The sequence below is a fragment of the Ixodes scapularis genome, unplaced genomic scaffold (genome assembly GCF_016920785.2).
Source record: "Ixodes scapularis isolate PalLabHiFi unplaced genomic scaffold, ASM1692078v2 PGA_scaffold1__304_contigs__length_218370807, whole genome shotgun sequence".
Classification (NCBI taxonomy): Eukaryota; Metazoa; Arthropoda; class Arachnida; order Ixodida; family Ixodidae; genus Ixodes; species Ixodes scapularis.
Window position 1 is genome coordinate 74,932,412 of NW_024609846.1, and position 18,397 is coordinate 74,950,808.

Sequence of the window (18,397 nt, forward strand, 5' to 3'; positions counted from 1 at the left end):
TTTTTTTTAATAAAGAACAACATGACAATAACCGGTCTAGTCTTCTTTGTAATAGACGTTCCTATCTTGTGGGCACGCTCAATGTGGGAGTCATCAAAGGTAATGCCGAGATGTTCATTAACACGACAAACAACCTTATGTTTCCATTCTAACCATGGTTTCACCCGCAGTATTTGGTAAACCATTAAATGTAAGGTTACACCGCCATGTGCGATATTCAGCGTCACCCAGACGAGGTACTATGAAGGACGTAGCGGCTGGCTGGTCATTAAAGTTCGTGCTCAAATCGTTCAAATCATTTTTTGATCGAGGTAACGAATAAAAGCTCGCTTTCAATAGTAGCAACTCTTCTATCAAGGGAAGCTATACTGTTATCTAGAAGCACTTGTTTATCAATAACAGTTTTGACATCAGTTTCAAGAGCAGCTTGCCGGTCCTCAAGTCTTGAAGACATAGCATCGAGTGACCTAGCGAGCGTTTGCACTGCAGCAAGTAATTGCTCCTCTTGCTGAGCGGTCATAGGTACTGGGTTCGACTCAGTGTCACGCCATAACAACATTAGCGACCAGAGTACACTCGCACAGTCACGAACAACATCATAAAGAACCCGGGGGCACAGGAGCACAAGAAAGTTATCATTGGTACTTTTCGCTTTACGTAAAGGTACCGTTTACATACCTGTTCGAAAACAAACATATCGGGGTCAGGAGGTTCTACCGGGCGCGCTCCCATGCCCACTAAAGTGGCCGCCTGGCTGCAGATTCTTTTATAGGATGCCGAAAAGCATTATGGGTATCTTGATTGCGTTGTTGATGTCGCGTAGTCAGGGATAGTGGCGCTTTGAAAGTTGATACGCGTTGAGATGCTGTGCGTCATGCCGGTTGTCGACCGAGAACCGGTGCAAGCTGTAGGGCTGCTACCGGCATGCCGAACTAGGGAAGGTAGATGAGAGGGAACTTTACGAAAACAAACATATCGGGGTCATGAAGTCATGCCGAGCGTACGCTCCCATGCACAGTCGTTAAAACATTGACGTGTGTGTACAATATATAATGATCCTGGAGAACGTTCTCGATATAACGGTTTACTTAGGGCATATACGGTAAAAAAAACCGGCACAAGAAGAGACAATTTGAGGAGGCTGTGCACGGAATTTACTCAATTGTGTCATAACCAATTTTTAATAGCGACGATGGTTAGAGAGAATGGATTTGCAGAAACGCGCCTTCGTTATGGTTAAACCGGTATTTTCGACAGGCAAGAATTCTTTTGTGAAGACCTCAATGTTTGAGATAGATGGGTTTAGGCATGATTCTGTTCCGAATCCTATATCAACTTTGACAGACTAATGAGTCTAGCAAGTCTTTTAACGTCGTTTTTATTATACTTCTGTAGCTTGCAACGACGGCTTTTAAATCTCAACAGTCGTGTTTCTTTATGCTCACAGTGGCGGTAGTGCTTTACTAGCGGAACATCTTCCATTTCTTTGGAGCCCAGCAGTGAATCGTTCTTTGGGCTCCCTACCCAGCCGCTACGTCAATGCGTGACATCAGCAAAACTCCATGCATCCATATGTGCATTTAAGCTGCGCGTGTTTTTTTCGTCACTCACCCGTGGACAAGGTACAGAACTGTTCTCGAAACGTCAGGTTCGTATGACGTCAGGTCCACGTGACCATATATATACCAATTTAGATTCCCCGGCAAATTTGGCGGAAACATTGAGGTCACGTGACCTAAGCCGCTTCGGTATCCTCGCTAAATTTAGCGAGGAAATTGACGTCGCGTAACCTTACCAAACGGGATACATACATCAATATTATCTCCCCAGTAAATTTAGCCGGGACATTGACGTCATGCTACCTATACACAAATTCAGTTTCTACAGCATAATTAGTGGTTAGACTAACGTCACGTAACCTCACGCCATGTGACACATGCATCAATACAATTCGGCCGCAAAATCTAGAAGGAAAAGTAACAATCCGTGACCCATATAGGAATTGAAATTTCACTCTATATTAAGCGGGGAATCGACGCCACGTCAATTTATGCACCCGGTATTTCCGTTCAATGTAATGAAATAATTAACGCAAATAAAGGTTCTTTTCTCTCTGAAACGATGGTTCAGTGTCTTCTAGATATATTTGAAATGACCACACCTTAAATTCTGCATTTTATGCTTGGGTATAAAGGTTGCTGTGAATTGTTTTAATCCCCTTGTTTGTGTAATATTACAATTCCATCACATGTTCATAAGCGCAAAGATTGCGAATAAGTAAATGATTTAATGAAGGCCTTCAAGATTTAACGAACACATAAATGTAATATAAACAACAATTCAACACTAATACTTGTTGACGTTAGAGGTTCCCAAAATACTTGCATATTTTCAGTCATCATTAAAAGCGCAAGATTATGTTTCTAGAGCCGCTCTAAATGCTCAGTGAATTATATGCTCATGCGCTATTCGATATCGCACGGAATGGGCCTTAATATAATATTCGTCTAACTTTGGTACAAAACTAGCGTGAAAGCTAAAAAATATAAATATTTTTGTTGCGCGCATTGTCACCCTGTCCAGTGTTCACATTCCGGAATCACTACGGCTTATATATAGAGTAGAATATGACCATGAAGTGAGCTGAGATGCTCTATTGAAATATAGTACTTCTCGTTCCTATATGTGGGCCGCCGTTTCGCCTTTATAAAGGTATTTAAAATAATTTACGAAGAGTATTAGTGATACAGCATCATATTAAACACTGGCATGCTTGAGCCTAGCCAATTCCTCCTCGCCCAAAGATACAGCCATATAGTATGCAAGCAAGTGATTACAGAGTACCGCAGAGCAAGCGTAAGCACGCCGTTTTTTTGTTTTTTTTTTTTTTTTTTTTTTTAATGCCGCTAGGGTTTTGGTTTCTAGCAGATACACACGTTTTAATTTCTTGCAATTGCGTTTTTCAGATTAAAGCTCTTTTTTTTTTATTCGGAATATGCACTTTGATTTTTTACAAAAAATACGAGAATACCGTTGTGAGTAGGAAGGGACCATTAGGTCTGTACTACATTGCCGGCTAAAAAAGAGTATCGCCTGCAGAAAACAGCACAGTCGCGACCACATGCTAGCCCTAGCGCGCTTTTGTAGGCATCTGACAAGGTATTTTTCATATTTCAATCTTCACTCTTGTCGAGTACTGTTTCCTTCAGCTAATACACCTAAGCACTCCGAAGTACAAACACTCCGAAGTAAACACAATATCAGAAGTGTAAGACAGCTAAGTGTATAGTTTTATTGCTGACTATCAATACCAATGCCTACAATATTCACAGTTGCTCCACAAGTAAGTGGTGTTTATAAATAATATTATCTGAATTATTAAAAAAAAAATATTAAGTGCTTGATGAATTTATTAAATAACGCTTAGGCGTCGTCTGTCGACGGTTGACAGCTGTTCTTTTCGCACTTCAAATAAAAAATGAACCATCGCCAAACACTCATGCCGCCTTAAATATCTTTATCGGTTGGGAAGCCAGATCAACACTTCAGACCTTACGTCTTCGGATCAAAATGAGAATAGACTAACGGAAATATTGAATGAACAATTGGCGCTGAGTAAACTCTTTGCATACAAAGAATCCAATCACGTGAGCTTACAAGAATGAAACCCGTTTTCAGCAACAACATTTATTATATTAAAATGCACATAGATATTTAGTTTAGGAAAGGACCACGTGTCGGTCCTCAAACAGCTAAAATATATTTGTATAAATGAGACAATGAGCAGCAGGACATATTACAATTTTATCATGACACAAACACCCTTAAGTATACTATGCATATGTTTGGAATCGATGACCTTCGAATATTCTTCTTCATTGAAGACAAATTATGATAATACAACCGCCTATCCAATTGTATTAGCTACAGTACGGCGAGCGTTTTTCATTGTTTCCTGGCGAGGTCAAAATAGAAACGAAACTTAAAAGTCTGGATATTTCTTCCAGGCAGCGTTGACACCTGTACTCACAGTGTATTTAACAAGTAGATGAGTCATCGTGCAAATGCCTTTTTAGGTTCTTCACACAGATATATCAAGCTCAAAAGTTTAGAACAAAGGAATTGCTACGTAGTCCAGCACAAAAGAACAGGGCAAATGCTAAAACGGTCGGAGGTCAAGATAAAAAATACAAAACAAATTAATAACCAACTGGAATTCTCGCGACTATATAATGGTCCCCTTTCAGGACGTAAGCACTCACGCACTCCTTGAGAGCACTACACAAACTATGGGGTTGACTCAGACCACGCTGGTGTTGGGTGAGTTTTTAATTTATTTAGAGAATCTAAACATGGTGTAGGTGTAACACCGCGTTACAACGTTGCTCCGTGCTCCATTGCCTGCAGTGTCTCTGGCCTTCTTCGCAAGCGCTGTGGCCCACAATTGCCAAAACGGAACAAGACCCGCCTCGGTAACAATTCTTTCATTAAAAATTTTAAAATATTTTGTGTGCTGCAGTATAAACAAAATCAATGCGTCTATGTAGGCCGCTTTTCTGCCGATATGTTTTTGAAGTACTTGATGAATTTAAATTCGTCTGTAAATTTTATTTAAATATGCAAATCATGCACGCGAAGCACCCTGTGTAAACAAGATCTTGCGATTATTACGTTCAATTTATTCATCCGGTTTATTATTTTTATAGGAGGAAAAAAGAGAAGGCTGCGACTTTTACTGCTGGAACGCTGAGACCAATTCATGGGACAAATTTTTCTTCGGGAACGGAGAACGATGCTTTGTGAGTAGCTAATGTGATCTTGCTACCACACGTACGGGTCCCGCGCATGCGAGTCAAATGTTTTACATATATGCTTTTCCCACTCGCAGTGTAATCCCTATTGTTTTCAAACACATTTACAGTAGTGTCTTTTTTTTTTAATAATAATAATACATTTATTGTATGGAGCACAACACTGTTTGCGTGACGGGCGCATCAAAGCCAAAACAAGGCTTGTGGGATGCTACCCTAAAATTAACACTTTAAACACTGCTACCCGGTATACAAAAGGAAATGAGACAGATTGACATACACACGTCCTTAGAATGTCCCAAAGTCAAAGTCAGCAGTTGGGTGCATGCAACACACAGAATCACGCCTCCAAATACTGATTCAAGTACATAGATAAGGTTTAAAAGAACTTAATATAAAAAATAACGATAATCACAAAAATCGAATTCATATTCATATCTAGAATATGAAACTCCAAGAGGTGTACTTGCGTTTTTATTTCTTTAGTTCCCATACTGCCATGTTTATGGCGAAGGTTATCACTTTTTGTGTTATGATTCCCTCAAAACCATACAGCTCAAGATGGTATGGTACTATATTATTTATACAAAATTAATTCCTTGCCTAAACATCTAAGTTCCGTGATCTCGGATATGGGCGGTGACCATGGGCGTACCAACCGGGGGGTAAGGGGGGCGCTTGCCCCCCCCCCGCCCCCCCCCCCCCCAGTTCTCAGAGTTGGGGGGGAAGGCATGTGCTTTGCCCTCCCCCCCCCCTGAAAAAGCCGCCACTCGGCAGTGCAAACACTAGCCGGCGTTGCCACAGGCATACCAAGGGACCGCCCCGGCCATGGGGCGGTCCCTTGTTTCCTTGCGCCCCCCCCCCCCCCCAACCCTACACTCAAAATCAAGTTGGTACGCCCCTGGCGGTGACTCTTCAAAGTCACGAAACAGAATTAAATGTTATATGCTCAAAACTTTGCCTTGGTCCCCTGAGCCGAAACGAAATGACTGTACCTTGCCCTGTCCTAAAATTGAAGTTTGTGAAGAAGCAGAAATTGAATTGCCACGTAATACTGTGACGTAGCGTAAAACTGGCATCTATTAATATGATCTTACGTGGTCCAGTAACGTCATGTGACGCTGCGAAATACCGTGACGTCACGTGACCTTTTTTGCTGTACTCTCAGAAGGTAAAGGTTTCCCCCTAAATATAGCGGGGAATTGCTTCACATCACGGCGCATTGTTATATGAAAGTGTGATTTTCTGCGAAACCTAGGCAAAGGCGCTTCTCATTAAATTTTTGCGGATCGTGATCGTTTACTATACCGTTCGCAGGAGTTTCGAAACCAACCTGTTTGCGGCTATATGAGGTTGATGTCTCCCTATAAAAAGTGAAGAATTTGAGTTGACCACTTCGTTTGACCGCTGTGCATATGCCACACAACAGAAATTAGTTGTATAAGTGTGAGCAAGAGTAGTGGGAATACAATCATGATTCCCCAGAACTGAGCTGGTTGGTTGCTCATGCTTGTGAAATTTGTGTGAATGTGTATGTTCCTTGTCTCTCTCTAGCTTTTGTATTTCTTCCTTCGTTCAGCTGGAAAACCTCACAAGCTGGAATAGAATAGTTTCATTATGAGTCAACATTCCCTTTTGGGTTCTTTATCACGCCATTTGTTTTTTCAATCGCCACAGAACAAACGTTTGAAAATAATATTGTATTATATTTTATTCATCTAAGAATGGAGTATTTCAGATAAACATTTATAATAAACGTAGGAGGGAAAATACGACGTCACATGACGTCACGTCACGTCAGGTCGCGTGGAGCGTTTCCCCACTGCGTTTAGAGTAGTATTTGTAACGTCAAATGTATCCGGTACATTTCATGGCTACTTTTAGCAGCAGATTTAAGAGATTATGTGATATCATGCTTTGAACTGTTCCGTTACCGCTAATTATAACTCAAGCGCATTTGCAATTTCAATATTTTTTTTCCCTTATTTGCAGTACAACGATGGTGGTGAGGGACTATGTCAAAATGGAGACTGCCATTTGACAACCGATTCAAGTGTGCCCAATGACACTGATGTCTAAACTCCAGCTCCCACTGAAAAGCCGAAGCAAAAAATGGAGAAACCGAAGAAGAGTAAGAAGCCTAAGGGCAACTCAACGAAAGATTAGGAAGGAAACTTTTCATTAAAAGTCTTGAAACTAAACCAGGCTAAATAAAGCTAAGGCACTGACTCTTTGTACTGTGTACACTGGCTGAGTTAGATAATCCTTTGAAACCTTTAAGGTCTTCTTTTCCTGGATTTTGCGTTGCATTTGTTCTTTTATGTATAGTTATGAATGAGATTTATATACCTCAGGTTACACCTTGGTATTGTAGTTGACCTAAGGTCGGTACTAAACCGAGCGACTAGATCGCAGAACTCACTGATTCGGTATAGTCGTTAATATGTGACCACATGAACATAAATGTTCAACAGTTTGTTACCGAAAGATGAAGCCCTAAACTTTTGTCGGAGTAAGTTTCCAATCCTTTATAATTTTGGCGTTTTTAACCCTGGAGAGTGGGAAAACAAGACAGGACAGCACGAACTTCCTATTCGTGTTGTCCTGTCCCTATGCTTCCCCGTTCTCCAGAATTAGAAACGTTATTTATCTATTTATTTATTTTACTACCTACAACACCTAAAAAGGCATTACAGTAGTGGGGGGCAGCAAGATATATACATGATAAACACATTATAACTAATATGAAATGACGTTATACACGAAAATTACAAACACAACAAATTCAGTCATAGAGTCATATTGTGACGGGTGGTGACTAATAAACAATAAATAAACAGAAAGAAATAAACGTTTAATGTGGTGAACTTGTGCCAAAAATAAAAGGGTACAAAAGATGACAACGGAGCGTCGCAGGCGTCGAAGTCGGCGTAGCAGCAGAGTCGAACGCTGGGCGAAAACTGACTGCAGATCAGCACGCGGAGTCCCTCATGTACGCGCGTTGGGTTCTGGAACAATCGGCCTAGATTGTTCGGCGACTGGAACATTCAGAACTCGATCTGACGAGAATGTTCTCGAACTCACGAGAACGCAATGAAAGAACTAATAAAAGAGCATTCCACTGACTGGAATCGAACTCAGACTTTCTGCACGACAGTCAAGCACGGTAACCACTCGGCCACGCACGCGGTCGCCCGCTGACGAGCGTGGCATTAAATTGATTATGAGATTTAAACATACAACTGGACTTATTCCACGACAAAAAGTGACCGCGGAAAAAAAGAACATTTAAAAACATCAGTTTTACATTTATTTGAGAGACATGTAGACAGGCTGCAGTAGATATGTTGATTTAGAGATACAATTATTTTCGTAACAAAATGTTAAATTAAAGCTTCAAATGTAGGCATTAACGCTTCTGACTCAGAGGCCTCCAACTCGGAGACGACTTAAGTTTAGTAACACACTCTCTGAAATCATAATTTCCCGTAACAAACCTGGCAGCGCGATTCTGGATTTTTTTTTTTTTAATAAAATGTTCCAAATTTGGCCTACAGGGGTCCTGATTATACACGCATAATAAAGAATAGATCGATCATGTGAAAAATGGAAGGTTTCTTTTAGCGATAATGAAGCCAACCTAAAATTATGTTTAATGAAAGCTATTGATCGACCAGCCTTTGCAGTGATCTAGTCGGCATGTTTGTTCCAAGTTAGAGCTGATGAAATCATTACTCCTAGTTATTTAGCCTCAGTTAAAAGCTTAACCGGCGACCCTCCAATACAGCATGAGGAAAAAAAATTAGCTTTCCTAGTAAACCTGATGTGGAATACATTTTGATAGATTTAAAAACATGCTCATTTAAAACACCAAGCCTTAATCTTATCTAAGTCACTTTGGAGAGCAAACATGTCAGTGTTGCAAGCGACGTCTCTCTGTGAAACACAGTCATTGGTATATAATCTTATGTTAGGGGAATCGTTTTCAACTATATATATTTGATAATAAGAAACAAAAAAAGCGAAAAACAAGAGCGGTGCTAGCACTGATTCCCGAGGGACACCAGAAGTAGAATTTACAAACGGGGACTGGAAGCCAATAATTACCATGGACTGCTTCCTGGAATTCAAGTAATAACCTATTCAAAAATACCGTTATGATCAGTACTAAGCTTTTCAAGTTTAAAAATTAGGAGAGCATGAGGAACCATATTGAAAGCTTCTTTAAACTAAAAAAATGCAATTGACCTACTTATTTTTATTGAATGATAGTGCTAAATTATGATAGAATTGCGTTAACTGCGTGGTGCAAGATGACCCGGAGCGGAAACCATGCTGAGTTGAAGTAAAAAAAAAAAAAATCAGTGCTAGGTGATTTATGAGAATGCTGTAAATTATGTGCTTCATTGTTTCGCAGGATTCGCTCATGAGAGAGATAGGCCTATAGATCCAAACCAGATTCTTTGGACCAGACGTGTGTATCGGGACGACATTTCCAGACTTCCATTCAAGTGGTAAAGAAGCAGAGTTAAAAGATACCGTAAATGTAATGACCACGTAACAAGTGATAATATCAGCACAGGACTTTAAAATAGTCTTTGGAATATCATCGGGACCAATCTCTGAACCGTGTTTTATTTTGGGTAACAATTCAAAGATATCTTGCACATGAAATTGAATTTCGGGCATGTAAACAATAAGATTAGAAGCAACAAGTGAGTATGTGTAGTGACACGTGACATGCGTAAATATGAATCTAAAGTACTTATTGAAGGTTATAGCCTTTAAGTTGCCCTCAGACAGAAGTTTGCCATCGACGAGCAAAGACGAAACACCTACAGTATCCTTGCGATTAGACGTAATGATCATCCAGAACTATTTAGGATTTTGTCGAGCTTGGCATTCAGCGTCGCGAGACGAAGGTATTGCACGTTTAAGAAGAGATCCTGCCTCCACTAGTTTATTATATGACGCGGAGTCATTACGTACATGCGGTATTGTTTCAGTGCACGTTTAGTTTTATTTGTAAGATTGCGCAGCTCAGATTTTTTCCCATGGTTTGTCACGACGTCGCTTGGCCGAAAGAACTCTCGATGAAACAGAAGTTTCAAGACTTGCTAATCTTTAAGAAGTCAATAAAAACAGCTCGCGCTTCAGTATGAAGATTCATGTTTTTATTAACGTCCGTCTTATATTCAAAAAGCTGGGTGCTACAGAACAGAGACCGCCGGAATCCGTCCTGGTTTACAAAATGTTGACCATTCTCAACCATGCATGTAGTTCATAATTTTTGAGCAAACAATATGATATATCAACTTATTTGCAACACAGGGGAGGGAATCGGGCAGGGGCTCCGGAAGTATATCTGATGTGTGCGGGCGGCGTCTGGGGGCTCGTGTGGCATCGTGTAAATCACCTCTCTCTCTTTCTCTCTTTCTTTACATACACCTATAAATACATATATAAAGAAAGAAAGTAAGAAAGGTAGGTCTGAAAACGGGCGCTCCGAAGGCTCGTGCGTTTTGACTGGAGCTTTCACGAACTGCGAATGCATTAAGCCTCATTGTAAAATTCATATATTAAGTCATCATATACGACACTTATATATATATATACGTATGATTATATAGGGTATTTCACGTCAGGTGGGCAAAATTTATATTACAAAAACTACATATCACACCAAAAAAACGCTTGTGTCGTGAGGACAGGTGCCTATTTTGGAACATTCTTAAAGTTCGGGAAAATCAAGTTCTGAAATGTTTTCGGGTAAATACATTTTTAAATATTCAGTTTAAAGGCATGGTTTCATTTGGACACCTGTTGATCATCATCCAAGAACACAAAATAGAAAATGGGAGTGCGATACAAGGCACGCGCTGCATTTTACAGCTCTGTGAAAAGCCGCACAACTTCGACGGGTTTTTAAGTTTAGGTTTTAAATGGAGCCCGTCTCTGTACCGACGGCACCACGCCCCTTGGAGAAGTAGTCCAACCTGCCACTGCGGCGTTGCGTGAAGACAGCGAAGCAGATGTCGGTTGCACTATATCTCCACCGGGCGCGGTACCGTCGATGCCGAGAAGCGCTTCGATTGCAAACCGAAACTTAAAAACCCGTTGAAGTTGTCGTGTTTATCAGAAAGCTGTAAACTGCGAAGCGTGACTTCTTTTGCACTCCGATTATTTCATTTAGTGCTTTTCGATGGTGCTCAGCAAGTTTCCAAATGAAACCGTACGCTTAAACTCAATATTTAAAAATAAATATTTACGCGAAAATAATTAACTCTTTAATTATCCCGAACTTTAATATTTTTTCTAAGTCGGCCCCTGGCCAAGTACCAAAACGACAAAAGCCTTTTTTCGGTCCGATGCGTAGTTTTCGGAATATCGAATTTGTCCACCGTTTGTGGTACATCCTGTAAAGAAGGCGTATTTACTGCTACATTAATGCCATCTTCACTTCATGTTTCTCAAGCTCGGCAGACACACGAGGACCAAATAACCGTCGCTGTCTGGTGAGTAATTAACCAGAAGTCGTTAATTAACTTTTTAATTAGTGAAATGAGATATATGTTGATAATTAGAAACTTACTGAGCGTCATCAAAAACCACTGAATCAACTTTTTTTTAGCATGACTTGAAGCTCGTGGAAAACTCGGGGCCGCGCCAAAGTTGCCACTCGTGAAGCAGCTCTGAAATCGAAGACGACTTTTGGCGCGTCTTTTTCAGTTCAAGCCTCAGTCGTCGCCTCGTCTTGGTCTCTCACTTCGCTAATTCTGTAAATTAACCAGTCTACGCAAATGCAAACAAACATGACATACTCGTGTGCAGGAACTATACCAACAGAGATAAGCTGAACTCGGCGTCGCGTTTAACGGATAAGTTAAATTTTACTACGCCATGGCTGCATTGTGAGCTTTGCTGACCTTTTAAAATTCTGAGCAAGCTCCGTTTCGCGCGTATATTATAGCACCTTGTCCTGTGCTAAACTATATAAAACCCGCATTCACGCGGAGCTGGAAGCGTTCTCTGAGGGAAATGTACCTCAATACAACCTGCCCCATGCTGAAAAGATGTTTGATGTTTTCACTTAGCTTACGCCTCCAGTTGGGGGAATTTATTGTCTTGAATAGTGTGGTGTTCTTATCTAAGAGCAGTTTTCCAGAGGAAGGTAATATTTATAATGAAATCAGCACATAACCATTATACTATACTAGGTCCCTGAAAGTACGGGAGCAGCTCATATAACCTATTAAAAGAACAGTGTCTTTGTACATTCGTGCAGAGAGCTCGCGTCATCACCAGTGGCATGAGTACTTTGTTTTTTATGCTTTCTGAGAGGAGAGGCTTTCATAGATATGGAAATATTTTTCGATATTTCAGCACCCGGAGTTTCCTATATACTGTCACAGGTTTTCTTTGGGAGATCCGGAACTTCTGAAGGCGTGGATAAAGAGAATGCCATGCGAAGTCTGAACACCCAGCAGATGCTGCAACTTGTGTTCAGCGCATTTTGCGAATTACTGCTTCTACCAGATCGGCAGCAGGAAGTAGCTCAGAAAAAGAAGTGCGCCGCTGAAGTTTAACTTTCCGGCAACACGTCTGAATGGTCCCTTCGGAAACGACAATGATCACAGCTTCATGTGCAACTCTTCAGCGCCAGCAACGCAAGCAAAGGCACAGGTACATTGCAGCGGATAGCTTTATTTATTTGCCTGAGAAAGACATCTTTATTATTACGATGCATGGCTGCTTCTTGAGCACACATTCATGCACACACACTAAGATAAAATGATCGAATTTTACCTTAGTAACACAATAAAAAAAATCTGTAGAGCATGTAGACGAAGAGGAAAATGCGTGGCATTTTTAAGCAACTAGGTAATGCTATTTCAATCCTGGGCTCTCATTGGCAGAGGCAAAAATAGCTATCATCGAAATCCAATAAAAATGGATGGGTTCGCAAAACTACCTGCCTAATGTGGCATGTATATATTTTAAAAGGAGTCGCTGCAGCTTGGTTAATTAAAGAAACACCAGAAGCTACATTTATGGTTTGTGGCAAGTAAAGGAACACCAGTTCAAATCTTACGGCAGATTTCTTATGCGGAGCGCAATTTCGTCTGCTTCTTTTGCAGGGGTTGTGGTGACTACAGGACGCCGAGCTCTGATTGGCTCTGATTGAATGATAGTGGGTCGACCTCAAAGCAAACTGCGTCGAGATCTACCACTATTCTTCAATTAAGACCATTCAGTCGGCGTTCTGACGTCAGCACGATACCTGCAAAAGCAGCAGACGAAGCTGCGCACCGGATGGACAAGATAAAAATTGTACACTACGAAGCGAGCTGCCTTGCTTACGATGATATCAACTCTAGTGATTATGTGTTTTTTTTCTGTTGGAAGGTCCTCGAGCCAGACTCTTTCTCCTTCAGAAAGGCAGCCTGGGCCGGAGGTTACTTATTTAAGCCGCGGGGAGACTCCAGAAACCAGCTCCGCTACTGTACCCGGAAGCAGTACGGAGTCGACGCTCGAGGCCATACCCGAAGATTTGTCAGTGCGGCGCCACGCTTGTTCCAATGATCATAAATATTGTAACGATAATTCTCCTCAGTCACTCAGTCGAGCCGTCCCGTTCTCAGTTTTCGTCGTCTTCCTCTTCTCTTCCCTTTCTTGTCGTAGCAATATTTAACTGTGTCACCATGACAGCATGGGTGTATTCTGCGTAGCACTAGACGGAAGCTACAGAGGGCAAGAAAATTGCTTAAACAGACAAAAAAGGTTAAGAGAAAGACGTTTATAATAAAAAGGCTGAATGTCCACGTCTGAGAACTGAGAAAGTGGCTTCCTGGGCCAGCACTCAACATTGTTGACAGCATCTTCACCGACACGCTTCGCAACCTCATTCTGAGAACATCCATGAGAGCGAACAGCACGTAGTATCCTGTAGGACACGCGCATCCTGTGCGCACATTTGCGCATCCTGTAGGACACGCACATGCTTAGGACACGCACATCCTGTGCGCAAACTTGCGCACAGGATGTGCGCAAGTTTGCCCTAATGATGCACTTTTACTCGGCCAAGGCGTACAAGTTTCTGCGGAAGGAGGTAAGGCTATTCCTACCCAAGTGCTCTCCGAAAATGGGCAGCGGTTATGTATTCAAATACAGGCTTCACCAGGGAGCCCTTCAATAGAGTCTCACAAGGAGCCCAGAAGGGTCTTATTCTAGTCACCCTGATGGTCGACGAAATGAGCATAAGAAACAAGTGAATCGGGACGGCGAAGGGATCATCGGGTACCGTACAGTGACCTGGGCCACGGCATCCTCAACAACGACTGCGTCGCCTGTGCCAAGCACGCGTTTGTGTTTGCGGCCCTGGCATCAAACAGAAGCTTGTTAGTGAACAGAAGGTTATTGTGCAAATCTTTGACAGGAGGTCCAAAGGATGCAGAAACTGGCTCCTAAGGTTCCACTCTGCGACGATGGTCATTGCCTGCAAGACCTCGCTTTTCATGAGTTTCGATTATTTTTCTCTTGCTTATACAGTTGGGAATCAGTCGCATTGTGCTATTATCATAAGATAATGGCGGAGTACTACTTAAAACTGCAAATACACCACATGTACCGTCAGCAAAGTGCCTCTAAAAAGGGGTGGTTCTCCAACAGCTTTTTACAAAGTTGGTCGTCTCTCGAGGGCAGAGACAAGGCCACGCTGCATTAAGGTGCAACCCCACCCTTGGTTAGTGTGATTCTGAACCAACAGATGGCGGCGGGATCGCCTTCCAGGCCTGTACATCAAGGCGAGAAGTCGTGTGTGGTGGCGCTTCGATACAGTGGGATATTTTTCTATATCCTGAATTTGACATCCCTGGTCCCTTGCTTGTTTTTCTCTGCACGAGCTTTCTTTGGAACGCGCACGGCTGTGCCAGTTCTCGTGCAAGGGGCCAGTTGCCTACGCTCCTAGCTCATGTCTCTTGCAAATGTGGGCAGAACAAAACGCGAAAATAGTTATGAGCCAAATGGCGAGACACACGCACAACAAAACCAAAGACGCGTTAAAATATATAAAATCGCCTTTGCGCCGTTATCGGAGATTTCAGAGGTCAGTTACACATATTTCTATGTGGTTAGATTTATATTGACACGAATGAAGGTGACGAAGGACGAACAGTGAACTGAAAAATAAAGATTTAATCGGCCAACTTGTGCCAAACAAAAAAAACTAAAGAAAGGTCGTCGAGGCAGCAGAAGAGCAGGTGGCGATTCGGCAATGTAACCGAGAGTGAGAACGAGACTGACTCGACAAGGTCACTGGCAGCTGCTTATCATTCTAGAGTGCGTCACCATCTCGAAAGTTCTGCAAGGAAGGTTCAGATCAATCAAATTGTTTATGCAGCGAAAACGAAACCAACAGCTAGACCACCTGGAAACGATACTAGAAGTTCATCCAAAGTCTGTTTGACCCGCATGTGTAAATAGAGCGTGGCTAAGATTCACCAAGCTCGACCAAGTCAAGTGACGCATTTGAACGATTCGCCGATTGCCTTCGACCCGCGGTCATCGCTTTTGAGGCAAAAACCCGCAGCCTCATCACCGATCCAGTGGATCCGCCGAAATGTGTACCTAGATACCGCTTCGTGTATCTAGTTGCCGCTTCAGAGGCGAAATCTGCATCCTTTGCTTTGCAAGCGCTCCTAATTCGATCGGTGGCCGTCGCAGTTGTGTTTGCGCGAAACGGCATACGTTTGCTCGACGCTTATGGCTGTTTTCGAATAGTATCCTGATAAGAGGCATGCCTTTTTTTGCACACGATTGGGAACTGCAATAAAAGAACCGCATTTCAGTAGGGTACAGCCTAGGGCAGTGGTTCTCAACCATTGTTGTTTCGCGGACCCCTTGTATATCGGCGGAGATGATGGAGGACCCCGTTTGTGGTGAGAGGAGAGGAAAGGTGTAGGTGAAATATAATAATGATTTAATAAATGAATATAACTAAGGGCTAGTGTGAAATAGACCTCTCTTATTGACGTTCACACGAAAGAACTCGCCCAAAAACTAAGACATATACTTTCAACCTGAAAAAAAAAAAAAAAGACAGCTTTTATTGCCGGGCTTGACTATTCAGGCAGGGCTTCGCGGACCCCCATTTGAGAACCACTGGCCTAGGAGACTATATAATTCGAAACAAAATACAAGACATCCATCAACCAACGATGGATATATCCCGACCATCCGACAAACCCTTGCGTTTTGTGACGTCACGCAGCAGCTACGGATGTCAGCCATTGACACTGGCGAAATTCGGGGTGCAGTTTCGTACATGCGCTCATGAAAGGTTTAGTTAATAACGGGAGATCATATATCAAAATAAAAACGTTGTTTGTCTAACTGAAGGCTCCCTCAACGTAACGAGCGCAAAAACTTAAGTACTTCCGGTTTCGACCGGACAATCCCTTCAACGTGCGTTTGTAAATATTTGTGTAATGTAGCTTGTATTTGTAGTTTAGATTGAGCGTTTTGTAGCGTTGTGTTTTATTGTACCAATAAACTGGGAGCGGAATCCCACTCCCGTGAAAGAACCAGGCTGGACTCGTGTTTTTGACGGACCACGTGGGAAACGGCGAATCGGCGGCGGTACGCGATTTCCTACAGTATTTTCAAATACATTTTTGACTATTTCTGCCCAACCCTGCAATGCAATGCAGCTGTCAAGTACCAATTTTTACCTTTAGGAATTAGAGGAATGGAATGGAACGATTCATCTATTCCAGGAGTGGGAATGGGTCCAGCGTCCCCATTCCTAGGAGTTGAAAGGAATTGAATTATCGAAAACTCTAATTCCCCGGAATGGAATTGCAATGGAATGGGGGTTCCCATTCCGCAACACTGCTTAAAAACCACCGAGGTGGTTTTTAAACAAAATATTGTCAAACCATTCTGACAAGCATAGTTTGATTGCGGAAATTATTTTGGCAAGTGATAAAAACATTAAAATGTTTTCGCATACGTGGCGGCATCTGAAAGGGCAGAATGCATTTCATGGCACCCATTTCATTTAGATCGCGTCGGGCGTGTGTACCGACGCACAACAGAACGCGCGCAGCAGTAGCTGTGGTGCACCCGCAGCCCCGCGCTTGTTGTTCTGACATCTCTGGCTCACTCACTGCAGGCATCCAGGCATCTGACACCCCGACATCTGGCGCGTTTTCTGTCTTTCACGTGGCGTTCCAAGCGGCACACGGCGGAAAATGCACATCAAGCTATTCTTGAACTCGTGTCGCCATCTGTACTTTATATTAAGAAACTAGAATTTGTCGTAACTGAATGGGAAATGTTTGAGGTCTTATAACATTCTTAACGTGTAATATATCAATATGGAACTTCTGGAAAATGTAATATCAAAGCATGCTTCATAATTTAATGTCTCGTTATTTTGATTAGTTGACGTGATTCCGTTTTTATAGCACCATAAAAAAATACCATTTTCAACCTAATTTTTTATTTTAGAATATGCAATATCTGTACAGTTTTTTGCTTAGGTTTTTAGTTTATTACAGCCAACCGAACGCTAACGTAAAATATCGTGGACGATGGGACGTTATAACTCGAGAAATAATTTTTTCAGTATTAGAGACTGTGGTCTCTTAAAAAATGAATAATTAACTAACAACTAGAAATAATTGTAATACTGAGACATTAAACTATTGTTGAAAAACAGCTCTTCAATTTGACATTAACTTTATAATTGTAAGATATATAGAGAGAAAGTTATAAGCCGTCAAAAAAGCACCAAAACGTCACGCACGGTGGGGTTGCACCTTAAAGCACCAAGAAAGGAGCACTGTGGACTTGCCCACTTCAACAGAAGGCATACATAAAGATTTGGTGGAACACGCAGAAAGAATCATGATTTCAGCAAATGCAAGAACTGAAACATTTTGACCTCCTACGAAGCTTTGCAAGCTACAAAGTTCAGAGAGACCAGGACGCCTCCATAGTTCGACTGATTAGACATTACGACCGCGCGATGAAAGCGCGTGGGCTAAATGGCCAGTGTGCGACAGAGACTGGCTGGTTGACAACCAGCATGCACTTGAAGGAAGTGGACAAAAGTTTTGTTGTGTACGTTTAGACAGAGAAAATTTACTTAGCCCCAACGGACGTCGGCATCTTTGTTTAGGTAAGAAATTCAGCCTGTGCAGTGGCACTGCTAGTCTGCAGGTCATTAACATGCATTACGCAGTAGTGATACACAACCGCACGCCGGTGCCATGCCCATTGAGATCAAAATAAGCAGAGGTGGAGACTGAACACCAAACATCTTGGTTCTGTAGCGTAAGGTTTCGCTCCACATGCTCCATGCTGCGGTGCACAATCACACTCGGACAATGATTCTAGGCCCCGACACCGCGTGTGGTGGCGGTACGAAGATGTACACCCCCCGGCGATATGAAGGTGAACGCCGGACCGTCGACCCCTCCGTGCTATCAGCGCATTGACGTGGCTGCCACGGCAGCTGCGTCATGGCGCTGATAGCCCGAAGCGGTTGACTGTCCGGCGTTCACCTTCATATTGCCGGTGGG

At 42.3% G+C, this 18,397-nt stretch overlaps 1 protein-coding gene across 1 annotated transcript; it reads left to right on the forward strand.

Annotated features, from left to right (window-relative positions):
• The first annotated feature begins 4,256 nt into the window (after positions 1-4,256).
• On the forward strand, positions 4,257-7,053 carry LOC115331413. The gene is made up of 4 exons (XM_040210615.2): positions 4,257-4,320; positions 4,408-4,472; positions 4,707-4,799; positions 6,804-7,053. The coding sequence occupies exons 1-4, from the start codon at positions 4,290-4,292 to the stop codon at positions 6,888-6,890; spliced, it is 276 nt and encodes a 91-aa protein (XP_040066549.1). The 5' UTR covers positions 4,257-4,289; the 3' UTR covers positions 6,891-7,053.
• The last annotated feature ends 11,344 nt before the right edge of the window (positions 7,054-18,397 follow it).

What these genes read in the sequence shown, in the direction of transcription:
- LOC115331413 (XM_040210615.2), top strand. Translation starts at nt 4,290, where the DNA reads ATGGGGTTGACTCAGACCACGCTGGTGTTGG. An exon ending in TCAGACCACGCTGGTGTTGG is followed by an intron (nt 4,321 to 4,407) that starts GTGAGTTTTTAA and finishes CATTGCCTGCAG; the next exon opens with TGTCTCTGGCCTTCTTCGCA. An exon ending in ACGGAACAAGACCCGCCTCG is followed by an intron (nt 4,473 to 4,706) that starts GTAACAATTCTT and finishes TTATTTTTATAG; the next exon opens with GAGGAAAAAAGAGAAGGCTG.